Below are 16,229 nucleotides of genomic sequence, written 5' to 3'. Positions count from 1 at the left end.
GCAGAATTAGAGGTGGGCCACATGTCACAAGCTTGCCATCATTCCAGCTTCATGTGGGGTGTTCTACAACATCCAGGGTGGTAGGATGAGTCTACACATGACCACACCAGGTAGACCACTGACGGCTCTGCGCTCTTCCTATGCCTAATCCAAATCAGTATAGGAAGAAGGCACTGGGGTACTGAGCCCTGTAATACTGAAAGCCTTGAAGCTGGAGCGAACAGATCCGTGCCAAGTGCCAAGAAGCCTAGGGAAAACCAGTACAAGTCAGAACACAGCACTCGAAGATTTCGCTTGATCTTGTTGGCGACCGTGGTGGGCATGTCCGGGACCTTTCCCAGGATGCCCTTAGGATGTTCCTTTTCAGAGCCAGCAACTTCTGAACATCTCCCCTTCATGTCGCATAGCTGGCTTGCCCTTGGGTTTGTGTGATAGTATGATCAAGGCAGAGGAGCTTTGGGATCTGAAGAGAAGGTTTCTGAACACCAGAAAAACACCTGCTCACTTTCCCTCCCACTCCTCACCATCCCCAGGGAAACAAGTGACTGTGAAAGGTGCAGGGGGCCAATGCCAAGCCTGTAGGAAGTGAGGAGCTGGGATATGAGGCCATGGTTGCCACTGAAGGGTCTTGTTTTTGCATGGGTCCCCTAGTAGGATGCTCCTTAATGTCACCAAGTGTGACCGATGGAATTGCAAAGGCCCAGACTCAAACCTGCATTTGAGCTACTTGGTGGATGTGCCATTTGGGACCAGATATTTGATTTCTGCATACCTCCTTCCTTTGATCGTGACCAGCTGCCTGACTTTGGACTTGAAATAGACATATTACTTATCTCTCAATACTAGCTAATATCCTTTTTCCTTTTCCCACCTCTCTTCTTCCCACCATCTGTCCTGCCCCATCCAGACAATGTAAATAACAAGAAAGAAAGGGACACATTGTGGCATTTCAGGTTATATATACTCTTACCCTTTAGAAAAGTCCTGCCAATCAACTAGATACATAATGAACTTAGGATATCTGTGCCATTGTGCCAGGCATGGCACCATCTAGAGAAACCTGTAATTAGATTGAATAAAGTACATACACATTAAAAGATTAATAACAATACTTATAATGACGAATAAAGAACTGTGTTTCCCTGCCGTGGCTGCCTTCAGACAGTTTGCACTCTGGCTAAGAAAAAGGATACCCATCCTCAAGGGGTACTAAGCACCCATAAATGCTTGAGGAATAAGTGCTTGATGGGTGCACTTACTAGAGGAGAGAAGCTGAGAGCTACAGGGGGAGAGAGAGCTCCCTATAGACTGGGGGTGATAGGAGAGGCTTCCTGGAAGAGAGGACACTTGAGCTGTGCCTTTTGAGGAGATTGGATTCAGAGAGGGAATAAAGAGGGAAGAGGGAATGCTCAGTAGTGGGCAGGCAGGAATCTGGGAGCCAAACCCAGGTCTCTGAGATTTTCCAAGGAGAGCAAACTGATTTCCCCTTTGGATGGGAGAAGGAGACAATTTGATTTTTTTTTTTTTTTTTTTGGACATGTGATGTTTTCTGGGGGAAACAGCGATAGTGTTTTTATCATAAGAACTGTAAATGTGAGGCTGTATCCCCCCTCCCTCCAAATAAGAAAGTGAGGGCAGAGGGGAGAAGAGAGTGATAGGGAAGGAGGAGCAGGAGGAAACCACAGGTTCTGAGTCTAGTTGGCTGCAAGAACACCACTTACCAGGGCCTGAATCTCCCACTGAGGGTATTAGTCATTCATCACTTGCAAAAATAAAACCTTAATTGTATCAGGTTTTACAGCTAAGAGGGGATTAGGACAAAAGATGTATTTAAAATACAGTGTGTCTCTCTCTGTCCCCCTGCAGCTGATGGAGCGGTTAAAATTCATATTCCATGTGGAGTATTTAATGCCTGGGTAACCTGGGGGCCTCCGGTCAGATCTTCTCTGGGCCAAACGGCAGGAGTCCTGCCCTCAGTCCAGGTGCAAGGATGCTTCTGCGCTGGTTTAAGACCATCTGGGGGCTAGAGGGGGATTCTCTGTCCCCTCATCCACCTGCATACAGGACCCCTAATGAAGAAGAAAATCAGGCTTTCATGCTGTGTTGTTTTGCATGGACAGATCTTTCCAGTGAAGCCCCTGGAGGAAAATCCAAGACCGCCTGGAGAAAGCCCGGTCTCCTGTACAATGAAAACTACAGCTAGTTTCACTTGAATTCTATGACACCATTAGATTTTAGAGAAAGACTTCTGAATCTGAACACGGAGAGGAGAGAAGCTGGCAAACCTGATTATTATGTAATGGATTTATCTAGGCAGTCTGCAGAAATGAGCATTTTATGAGTATCTGTGGAGGGGCTCAAGTCTTGTCTTTAAAAAATATTTCTCCTCAAAAAACTGGCCCTATCTTCCAATTACTTGGAGGGGTGGTTATTGTAATTAAGACAACATATATGAACACAGATGGAAGTACGATATTATGATTATGATTATTTTCTACTACAGGGACCCAGAGATGACCAGTAATCTTCCTACATCTTAGGGAATAAACAAATGACCTTCGAGTCTGTTAAGACGTGTAACCAAAGACTATAGAGACAGTGGCATGTCTAGAATTCTCTGCAGGAGTGTCAAGGAGGCAGTCCGGTTGGAAAGGGATGCTAGGGGCTTAACTTGATGTTTGGTACACATAACACACACACACAGTTTACATTTTGTTTCTGACTACTAATAAGAGCAAAGCTTTCTAAAATGCATTTATTCATGTTTTAGGCAAATATCAATTGTTCATATCAAAGAATATAATTATTTCTAAATTCAAGTGTCTCAGGTGTGCTAGTGGAGAAACTGTGAGCATGGAGCGTGTGTGTGTGTGTGTGTGTGTGTGTGTGTGTGTGGGCAGGGCTGTGCCGAAGCCTTCCCCACCCCACCTCTATCAGAGCTATTGGGAAATGAAATCCGAACAACATACCCGCGAGCATTTCAAATCACTTTCTTTTTTCTTGCTCCTGAGTCTTATAAATCCTGCTGGTTCAAATTTCCTTTAACTAGATGTTTCCATTTCAAGAGCCTATCATTTTAAATCAAAGCTCCTAAATGTGACTCTTTTTCCTTCTAGCCCCTAGATGCTAAAGATCTGGTTTCCCAATGCACAGCATTTACATGGGGCATCTGTTCTGATGATGTGCTTCAGCCTGACATTGCCAGGGTCCCTCTGGATAACTGAAGAGGGCCCCACCCGTCAGGGAGGGGAACTGAGTTTGGAGGCCACCATGCAGGCACCTCATCTCTCCTCATGCAGTCACTCCTGGGTGACCCATCTTCAACAGCCCCAAACAACGTCTTTGTGTCCCCTTCTTGAGCACATTCAAAGGTACAGGCTCTATGAAGGGTTTCTCTGCTTGATTCACATCAGCAAGCAATCTTTCTAGTCAAAGGGGCTGATTTAATGGCAAGAACAATTTATGTCCCTCTAGGTAGGTAGAAACAGTTGGCCTCTAATTCTTAAGAGCCTTTGTTCAGGAACATCTGGGTTGAAACTACTGTAGTTAACAAATGATGCTAGCAGTAAAAAAAAAAAAAAAAAAATAGGCATTATATAATGTCATTGTCAAATTTGGTAGGCCTCTACTTAATAATTATCAAGAAAGCAATCTAACTTGTTATTACAACAGTTTTATTGCAGATTGCTGGTTTAAGACCTTTTTGTGACAAGTGACATTTTTTTTCTGGGAAAAGTCATTTCTGTTCCCCTGTAATTATTTTCACAACCAGCAACGACTTCCTGTTTTGGACATATTGGGACATTTTATTTTAGAAACCAAGAAGTAAATTGCTGCTGTTTAGCACACTGCAAAGGCTTTCTTGGTTCTTTCTTATGCCCTCCCTTGCCCTGAGCCCCTTTCTTACCCTGCTCCAGTCTGTTACATGTGCAGACACTGAGTAAAGCCCTAAGAAGGACTCAAAGAACTGGAGGAGCAAAGCCCCTTTTGCTTTACCAGAAACAATGGTGTTGATGATACAAGTCGATATTTCATCTCGGGACATCAAATCTGAGTAGTCTGAAGACATGTTCTGGGGAGTAAACCCCTGGTAGCAGGAGCTGTGGAGAGTCTCAAGGACAAAGTGCTGCCTGGATCTTAGAATTATATTTACATTTTGGCATATTGGTTTGAGGCAAATGTTAGATTCCCAGAACATATCACTGCTATTATTTCTTTTGACATCCTTCTTTTCCAATCTCTCTGCTTCTCATGGGCAAGTTAAGAGGCATCTTGTTGCATGATTCGATGCTCAACTCCCAAACTTTCTCTGCTTAGTTTCCTAGTTGATTATTTTCTCTCTTAATGTGGGCTCCCAGCAGTCAGGAGATTCTGCCCTCCATTCATTCATACATTTATTTAATCAGCATGCATTGAATGCTTACTCGTTGCACTTTGCAAAATGCCGGGGAGAGAAAGCATGCATCTTACCGTGAAGAAGCTCAACTCGAGGGCAGAGAGGTGAATAAACAAGTGATTATCACACTACACACCGGTGCCCTGTTCACTGGCCTTGGTCTGTTCTTACCTCCTGGCACCTGTGCTTCAGCCTTAAGCCCCGGTCCCTGGACATTGGCTAACTCTCTGTGGCAGGATCTAGCAGAAAACTGTGATTTTTTTTTAGCAAAGCGGAGACATAGTGCAAGATTTGTGTGTTGTGGACATGCAGAAGGTTACTTGTTACAGCAGGAATTAAAAACTTAGGTGCCTCTTAGGGGGCAGGAGTGAGCTACAAAGAGTGAAGACTGAAGAGGCAGTATCATTGGGGAGTGCTGGGGACTGTAGCATCTTGAAGAGTTTGTGTTCCTTCCAGAGAGGGTCAGTGCTTCAAAGCTACAGTCCCTTTTAGCCAGACAGAGTGTCTGCAGTGTGGCCATTTATGATTTATCAAGGAAAGCTGAAAGGCTAGTTTTTATATGAGATAACCTGTTAGTATCTAATTCTGGGTTTTCCCAAAAAGGCTATGCTGACCAAGACATCATGCTGGTCTTCTGGCCACCATCTCATTTGCTTTGTTCTTATAAGAAGTATTTGTGTAGCACACTGCATTGAGATTTGATTTCCACTTTTGGCCTTTCTTCCCAAAGGCCATTTGACCTGGAGCAGGTTGCCCCTCATTGGACCTCAAGTCTGTCACCTCTACGAGAAGGGCAGCCCCACAAGTCTTGAAGGGCCTGAATTTCATAATCCATGGGGTGGCGCTGTTTGCATATAATCACTTCGTTGATATCACTCTGTCCTCTCCACCCCTTTGGCCAGTGAGTAAAGGTTGGGTTTGGGTCAAAGAGCTTCTTAAAAAGAGGTATCTATAAAGCCATATGGAATCCTCTCAGATATGGATTCGGAAGTTATGAAAGATGACTCAGATCTCCTGGTCCACTGTGCTAGGCTAAGGAATGTGCACAAGACTGTAAATTTTATTGACTTTCCTGCATTAGAAAGCTCCTCTCTTTTTATATCGAGTTGGTAAATGGCGTCATAGTGCCTAGAAAGACATAATGCACCATTACTGTGGACTACATTTTTGCTTCTACCAACAAGATCAGGTCGTTAAAAGCAATTAAGATCCATGATCCCTTGAACCGCAGAGTCCCAAATCAGGGTGGCCAGTCACTCTTGGGATATCAATGTATTGGCCTCTTCATGATCTCTGCTAAATTAAGATGGGCTTTCTCCTTGAGATTTTGGCATTTAGTTGCTATTTACATTAGAAAGTGGTTACCTAATCTGGTAATTTGGTTCAACAAATATTGCATAAGCCATCTGATATTTTAAACAATTTAAGCTCCAGGAGTAACAGCCCCATAAAGGGTGCGTGTTAGCAGTGCTTTATGGAACATAAATTAAGAAGAGCATTTTTCCAGCTGCAGTTGGATACTTGAGTTGGTGTTTCAGCAAACTGCATAATCAGCACAAAGCCCAGGTCATTAGAGTCCGCTGGCAGGAATCAGCAAACCTGCAAATCACCAGGAGAGCCCAAATACGCCTAGATGAAGTGGTCTTTGAAATCTGACTGTCTGTTGAAAGCAATACGGGAGACTGTGACCTCATATGTAGGGGTGAGCAATTGGTCTTATTTCCACTGGAGAGTACGAGGCCTTCACCAACCTCATTGCTTTTCTATTTGCCACCAGCTAAAGGCCTCCCATTTCACTGAGAGTAAACCACAGACTGGCAAGCTTGTTGCTGTGGCTAGTGGTCTTCACAAACTTGCTCCTGCCTAGCTCCCTGCCCTAATCACTATCCCTTAAGACTTTCCTCACTCGGCTGCAGTCTACTTGTCCTTGTTGCTGATCTTCAGACACCCTGACTGCCTTCCTGCCTCAGGATCCTTGCACTTGCTGCTTCCACTCCCTGGAAAGATTTTTTCACCAGATCCTTTAATTGCCTGCCTCTTCTCCTCAACTCCTGCACTCTGTGCTCTAGTTTACGTTCTCAGGATGGTCCCTCTGGACGCCTGCAGAGAACACCCCTTCCCAGTCACTGTTTTCTTTGGTTGGGTTTGTTGTTGTTGTTGTTTAATTGGAGTTGACACACAGTGCTACCTTAGCTTCAGGTGTACAAGAAAATGATTGGACAATTCTGTTGTTACGTTCACCACAGGTGGAGCCTCCATCTATCATCACACATCGCTGTGACGATAACATTGGGTATATTCCCCATGCTGTGCCTTTCATCCCCGGCCCCATTCAGACCATACCTAGAAGTCTGGACCTCCCACTCCCCTTCACCTATGTTGCTCATTCCCTTACAACCCTCTCCTAGGGCAACCATCATTTGTTTTCCATATTTATGGGTCTTCCCAGTTACTGTTTGTTCTCTTAGGTTGTTTTGTTTTCTGCATTGTGCTTTTCCTCATCTGGAAATTCATCATTTATTCAGTTGTATATTTGCTTATTATCTATCTTTCCAAATACAAAATAGGTTTCCCTGGAGTTAAAGATGTATATCCTGCCGGATACTAGTTGGGGACCTTGGACAAGTTACATGGGCTTTCTGAGCCTCAGGTTCATCACCTGTAATATAGAGATGGCTGTCAAAGTCACAAAAACTGGGGCCATCTCCTCTCGGGAATATTGTGGGGATTAAATGAGAGTACCAGGAATGGCCCCGCCTTGTGACCCCCATGCAACCTCCCCCTTATAGTACTACAACTCAGTAATCAACTCACTTCTCAGCCTGTCAGTCAACCAATGTTTGTCATTTGGTTGTTGGTTGTCAGTCAACCAATGTTTCATTATCCAAAAAGTCCTTAAGACATATGCTCATTATAGAAATTTGTCATATATAATGTAATCCTTTTGTCTGTGTGCTTTTATTTCTGTGAGTATATAAATATACGTTTTCACTGAATCATGTCACATTATTTACATGTTTGTACCTGTATAGTATTATTTGTTAATTTTAGACTTTGAATATTCTTCAAAAAGTCATTTTGAATGCTAAAACTATATTGTACCATACTTTACTTGACCACTGCTTTATTATTGGACATTTAGGTTGCCTTTTTTTTTTTTTTTTTTTTTTTTACTTTGCATAAATGTTACTACCTTGAACATCTTTGTGCATGAATATTTACTGGCCCTTTTGTTATTTTCTTAGAACCCCAATGAGGGGAAATCATGCGATTATTGAGCCTTTTTGTGTCTGTGTTTCCCTGTGCAGCACGATGGGAAATTCTGCATAAGCCCCAAACTCTTAAGGAAGCCACACTGGTTGAGGAGATGGCTTTCAGGCACAGACTGCCAAGGGAGCAGCCGTGGCCAGTATGTAGCTGAGAAAGGGCTGAAGGAGGTTTTGGCAGACAAGGGCGCTGGATGGGTTCTGGGAATGGAAAGCCAAGGGTGAGGGGGTCTGCAGATGAGTTGCACAGAAGGCTGGATTTGATGGGGGCTTGGGCGATGGGTCAGGAGAAGAGAAAGCACTTGGGGTGTAGGGATCATCTTCGTGAAGGCATGGAGGCAGGAACGAGCCAGCTTCAGAGCAGGCTGGGCTGAGGGCGAGAGCCCCGGATGAGAGCCCTGGGCAGAAGAGGTGAGGCAATGTGGATGCGGCCAGGAGTGCCGGTGCCCACAGTCATGTGCTGGGCAGTTACATGGAGGCTAAGGATTATTACCATCATTCTGAGCACACAGGGGTCTGCTCGGAACAACAATATGAGCCATTTGTACAAAAGACCGAAATGGAATCCAAATAACAGGTCCAGCTGCTCCAAATACCTCCCTCCCCCTGCAGTTAACATTTTACTACCCGACCGAGTAACTAATGAATCTGGCCCAGCATAAATCCCCAGGCACAAATCCCTGCTTGGGGTCTGTGTCTAGACATCCAGACCCGAGTGCAATTTGCACTTTGAACATTCAGCGCCTTATCACTTGCGAGAAATCAGGTTTAATGGGGAGGACGGGGAGGTGTCGCTCCCACCCCCTCCCTTTGGCACAGTGACTGTGGAATGAGGGTCCCCGGGATAATGAGTGCATCAGGCGATGGAGAGGTCGTAATCGTGTTTGTTATGTGACTCTGGCTGTTCAGAAGCACTGACGGGGAGGTTTCTCCATCTCGTTGCAGGCTGTGTTTTGTGAAGCTTAAGCTCCTGATGATAGCCATTGAGTACAAGTCCGCCAACCGGGAGAGCCGGTAAGTTCGCCGCAGCCGAGCGGCCGGCTGACATGCAGGACCCGGAGAGAGTGCTCTTGGAGCGCTCGGTCCACCCTCTTCTTTCCTATGCGTTATTGATGTACTTGGGCCCCTGATGTGACCCATCTCTGACACATCTCAGGGCATGCCCAACCAGATACCGTCACCTCTCTGGCAGACCCCCCCTGGCATCTCAAGCCCACTGGGCGTTTGGAAAATGTTTCTCCAGAGGAAAGCGATGAGGCATCCAGATCTCCACCTGATCAACCCAAGTGATACTTTTCACCCTCTCTGCACAAAACCAGGGACAGGGCCTGTCCTCAAACCCCGTTTACTGCTGTGATCACGAAGCAGGTGGATTCTGGCCCCCTTCACAGCAGGGATGGGGCAGGGCCATGATGGGATGCACCAGCTCTCTTGATAGCCAAATTACAAGCAGCCTATTGTGTACCATATGGGCTTTTCCCAGTGCAGCCGAAATCCAGGTGGCGGAATATTGGCTTCATGTAAATTAGCCAGGAGAGCAGGGATCACAGGCAGGAACCCTCTTTATTTATTTATTTTGCACTTAATTATATACATATCAGACTGATGAGGGACTGGGTCTGGTTGAAATAGATAACAGCCCAGTCAATGTATGAGCTCACGGTGGAAGAAGGAAGCACCCCATTAACAGGGGACTGTGTTGATGCAGGACTGTATGCATTACGGATAAAACACAGATGAGGTTTTTGCTTCCCCATTTTTATCAATGGGTTTGGAAGAAAGAGCTCATTGAGAAGTGCGTGGGCTTTTGTGCTCTAAGATGACCTCCGGGGTCGTTCCTACCTGTAAGTCTTCCTGTGGGTGCCCAAGTGTAAAGTACAGAGCCCCGCCCACGTGTGCCTTAATATGTTGAGTGCAAGGCAAGACTCAAAGGTGCCTCCTCTCACCGTCTAAGGAGTTTTCATTATCGCGATGAATAACTCAATAAAGCCAGACTTCCAGACATACAGTCTGTGTTTCTGACAAACCAAACAAAACAAAAACCAAACAAACCCCCAAAACACTGGATTGTAAGCAAGTCAATCCAATGTTCCCTGTTACCTTAACCACCAGATCAATTGCCTACCAAGTCAATCTGATCAAAGGCTAAGCTCTTTGGAAACTCCAAATCAACCAAGAGCAAGTTGAAGTGGTAGATTTGGTGGCCATGTGTTAAACATGGCCATAGCAGTTAATAATGATGTATAGATACGGTTTTCTTCTTTGTGTTGGCAAAGTGAAGAATATTATGTAAAGAAATTGGGAGCCAGAGTCCTGGCTCTTGGCTGTTCAACAGGTAAAGTGGGGGTTTCTGGGATTACTGCTTTCCCACCGGTGCTGCGGAGGGGGAAAACAGGTGTCCCTAGGTTTTTGCAAATGATCCGAAAATCTGTGTAACTCAGTCTTCACTCTTATCACTTCTGTGCATCTCTCAGAAAAGTGTCACGGTGTAGGCGGCGCTTAATGTTGAAGGCACCTCTTGACCCTCTTGGTATAACTTCATGGCAGAAGTGTGTCCCCTGAACCTTGACCAGCCGTCTCCCACCTGCCACCTTTTGGTCACAAGGAGGGAGAGGAAAAAGCCTGTTAATGGTTCAGTGTGAATCTGCTGTCACTATTCTAAGAAAATTAACTAGGAGCTTTCCCTGAAGGCAAAGTCTTTTCTTTGATGGACCCTCCAATTAACTCACAAATCAGAGATGTTTTCAACAAAGCCATATTTATAGATAGAGATTTTTAGCTTTTTTTTTTTTTTCCTTTCAGAAAAGAGCGAAAAGAACTTTTTGGCTTTGTTTTTGGCTTTCTGTGTGCCGTTGCCAACTTTAACCCCCCTCATGTCGCTTGGTCTCAGTGTGGAAGCACATTGGTTCTTGTGGAAAAAGGTGTGTTGGAGGGAATGTGGATCATGCCTCTGAGAAAACACCGAACTTCTCGAACACAATAGCCATGCTAAAAAGAATTGAGCTTTTGACCCTTCCTGAGATAAGAGTTTTGATTTTTTTTTTCTTCAGTGAAGAATTTCCCATTTCCTTTCCTCTCCCACTTTCTAAGTGGCTGGGTGCTAGAATTCAGAGAACCCAGCCTCTCCTCTCCACCCCTCTGCCCCCGGCCTGTGTTGGACGATCTCCTCTGTTGTTTTACCCCATGACGCTGTTTTTCCATGCTCTGCTGAAAAAACCTTGTTTTCACATGCATCCTTCAAGTAATTCGAAACAAAGGTTTTGTTCCTTCTTTCCTTCTGGTGTCAGTCAATTTATTATCAAATTGTTTGATTTTAAATTCTTTTCTTGTCGTTTTGCAGAAGCCGAAAGCGGTATGCGCTCTTCGTTAACCTTTCTCCCAACCCCCACCTGCTATCTTCACTGCTAACCACAGGACTAACCATTTGCTGAGAATTCAGGAAGATAGAGATTATATATATGTGTACACATACATATAATCTCATTCCCTTGTCTGATAGACATATATATGTATCTGTATACATACATACATATATATGTATATATATATTTAACCCCTCTCCAATGAGAGCACATAAAAATTGAAAGTAGCATATTGCTTTTCTCATTCAGTTTGTTGATTCTTTCGGATAACGCACTAACTTCTTTGCAGGAGACCTAAAAACCCGACAGGTATAATCCTTGTGTTCAGTCATGACACCAGTGATGGGAACCAGTGCCATCAACATTGAGAAGGAGAATGCTCCTCTCCAGCCCCTGGTGTCTGTTTCTGTCCTGTCCTCATGTGTCTCAGTGTCCACCAGCCTCTGTGGTGCCATCTGTCTGCATACCACATCCACATTCCCAGTGACTTCCTCCTCCCCATGTCCAGTTTCCTGTTGATAGAGCAGGGATCGTGTCCTTTTATCCACAAAACAGAGACCAAGCTCAGCTAACACTCAACTTTTGTTTTGTCCTTATGCTTATTTTGATGATAACATTTTCCATATTTTCTTCCTTGGGCAGTCCTCGGTACAGACTTAGAACTCTGCTACCAGATTGCCAGATTGTCACATTTGATCTAGTGAATGAGTACTGTTTATTGAGATAAACTCATGGCTTTATTTTTTTCCCTAGTGTGTTTGGGCACATTTCTTAATGTGACATATCTCCGCTTTCACCATGTGACGTCACCCTGTTTTGCTGCTGTTTTCTGTTGCACGAAGCATGACCAAATCCTCATCAATAGCATTTTCTTTTAACTTTTTCGGTTGATATTTCCAGTGTAGTTTTTCAATAATGTGTTCTCTAAAACAGTATTGTTGAAAACATACGATCGGGATGCCTTTGTGTTCATCTTCTCAAGAGTTGTTTCTCTCCGTGGTTGGAATCACTGTTATGTTTTCGTGTTTGTAATTGCTGTGGTGTGTTTGTGCGTATGTGTGGTGGGGATATTTGTCCGGAACTCTTTCCAAAGTCTGATTTCTTCTGTGATGTTTGGAGTAGATGCGTGACAATAGAGGTGGCTTCCTGTCAGTTTGGTATTACGCTATGATCCAACTGCGAGAAGTTACTGCAACACTTTGCATCTTCAAAGGTCCACAGTGGTTGCACCTCTGCTGTTGGCTTTTGTCCTTTGAGTCCTTTTATCTTGTGGTGGAGGCATGTTGTGACATAGCATGACTTGTTGTAAAGTGTACCACAAAGTGACATGGCTTGCTCCCAGAACCAAATAGCGGCCATTTTCCCTCCCAAACGAACTGTCTCTTCCCTATCCCCTATGGCTTCTATGTGCCAAATATATTTTTAAATGCCACTTCTAAACTCATCGTGGTGGGTTCAGGCTGAACAGTTCCTTGCCCATATCATTGGCGGGCTGTGGTGGCAGACGTTTGAGTCTGACCGACTGGGAGCAATCTTTATTATGGTGTCTCTGTGTGAGCAAACTGGGCTCAAATACATTGAAGCATGGAATACACACTGTGTCTCCTACATATAGTCTCTAAGTAAAAGTGTGTGTGTCTAGTTGTGTGGGACTCCAGCAGCATATATTTGAAAGCCCAGAAAAAAAATGGAAAGTTCCGGAAAGGCAATACGATTTGAGCTTCGTGGTTTCTGTAGGCTGTGCCCTCACACAGCCCATAAACCGCAGGTCGGTTGTGTTCCTGAGAGGAGAACAATTGGCTCCAAGTCCCACCCAATAGCAATCATACATGACCGTGGGTGGTCAAAGAGGCCACTCCCCAGTGGCGTCGTTCATCTGGGCACAGCATGAACTGAAGTCTCAGATGGTTCTTATTCCCTTGCTCTAGTTAATGAAGTCCCATCAGCTTGCTAGACACAGATATAATTATCATGTTATCAAGTACGGTGATATTCTCATGTGACTGATAGTTCCATAATTGTTCGGGGAATGGTACATTACACCTACCAAAAATTGAGACAGGGGGCGGAGGGGTGGCCAGGGAGAAATACACACCTGTCATAGTTACCCATAATGGATAAACGATTTCTTTTAAAAAATAGGGTTCAGTTGAACTATTCATCATTGGTTGTCTCCGAAAACAGCAAACAAAGTTTATGATGATTGAAGAAGGAATAAGTAGATGTTTCCTAGTTGTTATGCATAAGTGGTGGAGAAGAGGAATAAATCATTTTGCCCCGTCAAGCCCCAAGTCTCCAACCTGACTAAAGTTCAGCAAGACATACACAATAAAATGCACTGTAGCTTGAGGGCTTGAGCTCCCCTCCCTCAGGAACCTGACGGGGACATTTTTCTGTGGACTTGAGCCCTGCTAGCCAGTCCTATGTTCTGGTGTTTTCTATTTCAACTCTGAAGGGGGCTTTCAACGTTGAAATCAATTGCTCCTCCTCCCTAAGTGACTGTTTACGCATCTGTATGTTTAAATTTTTGTACTTAGTGCATCTGGAAGATTGTTAGCTCAGTTGCCACCCCCCTGGAAAGGTGTGGTCACTCCTTTAGTAGGTGTGACTGAGAGGAATTGCCACTTTGAAAGAACATGTGTGACTACCTTTCTCCTTACTGGAGAGGGAAAGGAACACTTTTGGAGCAGAGACCAATGATTTATGTTTTTTATACATTCCACACGTAGTTGAAGAGTGCCTACTGCATACTGGACTCTAAGCTGGCAGCTGCAAGAAACTTACTTACAAAAATAAATAAAATGTGATCTTGCTTTTCACTCTTCTTTTTCAACTACGGGTTCCCCACAGAAAGTATGTTCTTGTGTCCTTATAGTGGACGAGGAGCCAAAGAATGAATCTCGATACAAAAGTAGTCTGAGAACCAAAGAGAAAGAGAGGGCAAGGCTCCTGGCGGAAGGAGCTAGAGAAGCCCTTTGCCTCCAGCTGCCACTGAATGTTTTCTGTTGAAATTAGCAAGGCCATAGACGAAAGAGGATAATTTATGTGTTCCTTGAAATGAGGGAGAGTCCATCTCTGCCACGAAGAGGTCCCTATTGGAATTCTGCTCATTGATATATGGACTTTTTCTTAAAGATTTTCTTGATTCTTTACATGACATATTTTGAAGTTTATCTCTGATAAGCAAGTGAATGAGACAAAATTGGAGCCAAGGACTGATTTAACGTGATGCACAAGGAAGGAGACTTCTTTCAGTCATAAGAACAAAACAAACTTAATGTTGGATATGCTTTTAAGAGATCAAAGACCTTTGGAAAGATTTACATATTCCCAGTAGGAGGTCAATAACCTATTCGAGGGCCATAGGCACTTTGGTGGGAAAAAAATTACTTCTGTCTAGGATCCTTATCTTTTTTATATTTTCAAAAAGAGGAAGATTAACATTTTATCTAAATTTTCTAGATTTGGAATGTAGATAGAAGAATTAATGTCTACAGTGTTAGAGTAACACATTTCCTCAAAGAGTCTGAAAACTTGTACCCTTCCAATAGGGAGTATTTTCTGCAGTGGGCCCTGGAATCAGGGGCACATGTTTCTCTAGCCAAACCCTTAAATATATCAGTGGAATCCAGCACAGTGAACATTGTTATGTATCTGGATTTCTTTCCTGCATTATTCACAAGGTCTGGGCTCATTCTTTCAATTCCTACCCAGAAGCCTGATCTGGATACCTGCTAATGTGAGCCTACAGCCTCACACATGATGTGAAGAGATGATTTAAAGCCTCTTGCTACTTTTTAAGCCCTCTCCAGAAGAGAATGAGAAGGCACCCTGGAATCACACGGGCAGTGATGTCCTTGGCGGTGCATGAGGTTTGGGGAACAGAGAGACACTCCACTCTGCAGGCAAAAGCCAGTCCAAATTAGCCCATCTCCAGATGTCATCGAGGGATATCATGTTTTAGATACTGCAGTCAGTAAAAAGACCTTTCAAATGTCAATAGGGGGCCTCCCGGTAATTGATTGGCATCAAGGGCAAAATGGAGAGCTGAGACTGTGCAGGAGATTGTTTGCTTCTCATTCAGTTATTTTAATAACCATGCTTACTTTTAATAGTGACCGTGCCTTAAGGATCTACTACGTGACAGGCACTGAGCACACAGAATGTACTTTAATTCTCTTAGTGACACTGTAATTGAGATTATTCACTCCATTTCACAAAGTAGAAGAGTGAGGCTGGGCCAGAGTCTGAACTTCTAGGCCTGACACAAGTAACCTGCTCGCTTAACCAGCCCTGGCAGGGCAACACGTTTGAACACAAACCTGCCTCCCATCAGTGCCCCAGATCTCTCTCCCTGCGACCACACTCTCTTGACTACAGCAGGCTTTTCAGCTGTAATAATGATCTCAACCTGCTGTCCCTGGAATGACAATCCCACATTCTCACTGGAAGCCGATTCTTGTTCACTGTTGATAAAGAACAGAGGACATGAAAAGAAACTTCTTGCTGATAGGAAGCTTACTCTCACTGGCTTCCTCCCATGATACAGTGGGCTTAATCACTGGAGTGCAATTAATGAAGCACATAATATGGAAAAGGTTCCCGTGCAAAGCTTGTTTTGCACATATATGTCACCAAGACATTGATGAGTGTCAAATTTCTTCCTTTGAATTGCATCCTTGAAATCAAGATAGGATTTTCTTTTTTACTCACAACTTGTTTTACGCTCTGTATAAATACATACCAAAATGGAGCTTTTTCCAGCTCTAAGGAATTAGCTTCTTTAGGCACCATACGTACCCAGAATTTTTCATGTATGCTCTTGTACACTATTCTGGAATGTACAGTTCTTCACCCTGTAAATTCATCTCATTACAGACATGATATTTTGATAAGGAGCCCTGTGTTCCATTCTGTGGGGCCCGCTAAAGAAAACATGATAATTCCATTGAAAACAAAATATGCTTTACCTTTTTTTTTGCAGTAATAATAAATAATAACAATAGCCAATATGCATTGAGCCTTCTGTGCAGTATCTTGTATCTTCAGTCCTCTGAAGAAAAGCTATGATTTTCATCCTCGTTGTAGGTGAGGATATTGAGTTTGAGGGAGATTTAGTTATTTTCCCAAAGCCAGACAGCTACTAAGTGGAGATACTGGAATTTGGGTGCAATTTCTGATCACAGAGCCAAGGCGTCCACATAA

At 43.9% G+C, this 16,229-nt stretch overlaps 1 protein-coding gene across 12 annotated transcripts in view; it reads left to right on the top strand.

Moving 5' to 3' along the window:
• Window positions 1-16,229, top strand: part of KCNMA1 (potassium calcium-activated channel subfamily M alpha 1) — a 722,449-nt gene that overhangs the window by 568,458 nt on the left and 137,762 nt on the right. For all 12 annotated transcript variants that reach the window (XM_082719524.1, XM_082719523.1, XM_082719521.1 and 9 more), the window contains exon 16: window positions 8,608-8,676. In XM_082719524.1, coding sequence (XP_082575650.1) covers window positions 8,608-8,676 — 69 coding nt within the window. The remainder of the gene's footprint in view (window positions 1-8,607; window positions 8,677-16,229) is intronic.

Source organism: Mustela nivalis (assembly GCF_964662115.1).
Source record: "Mustela nivalis genome assembly, chromosome: 2".
In the NCBI taxonomy this organism is placed as follows: Eukaryota; Metazoa; Chordata; class Mammalia; order Carnivora; family Mustelidae; genus Mustela; species Mustela nivalis.
Note: the sequence above shows the minus strand (reverse complement) of the source record. Positions and strands in the feature narration are given on the sequence as shown.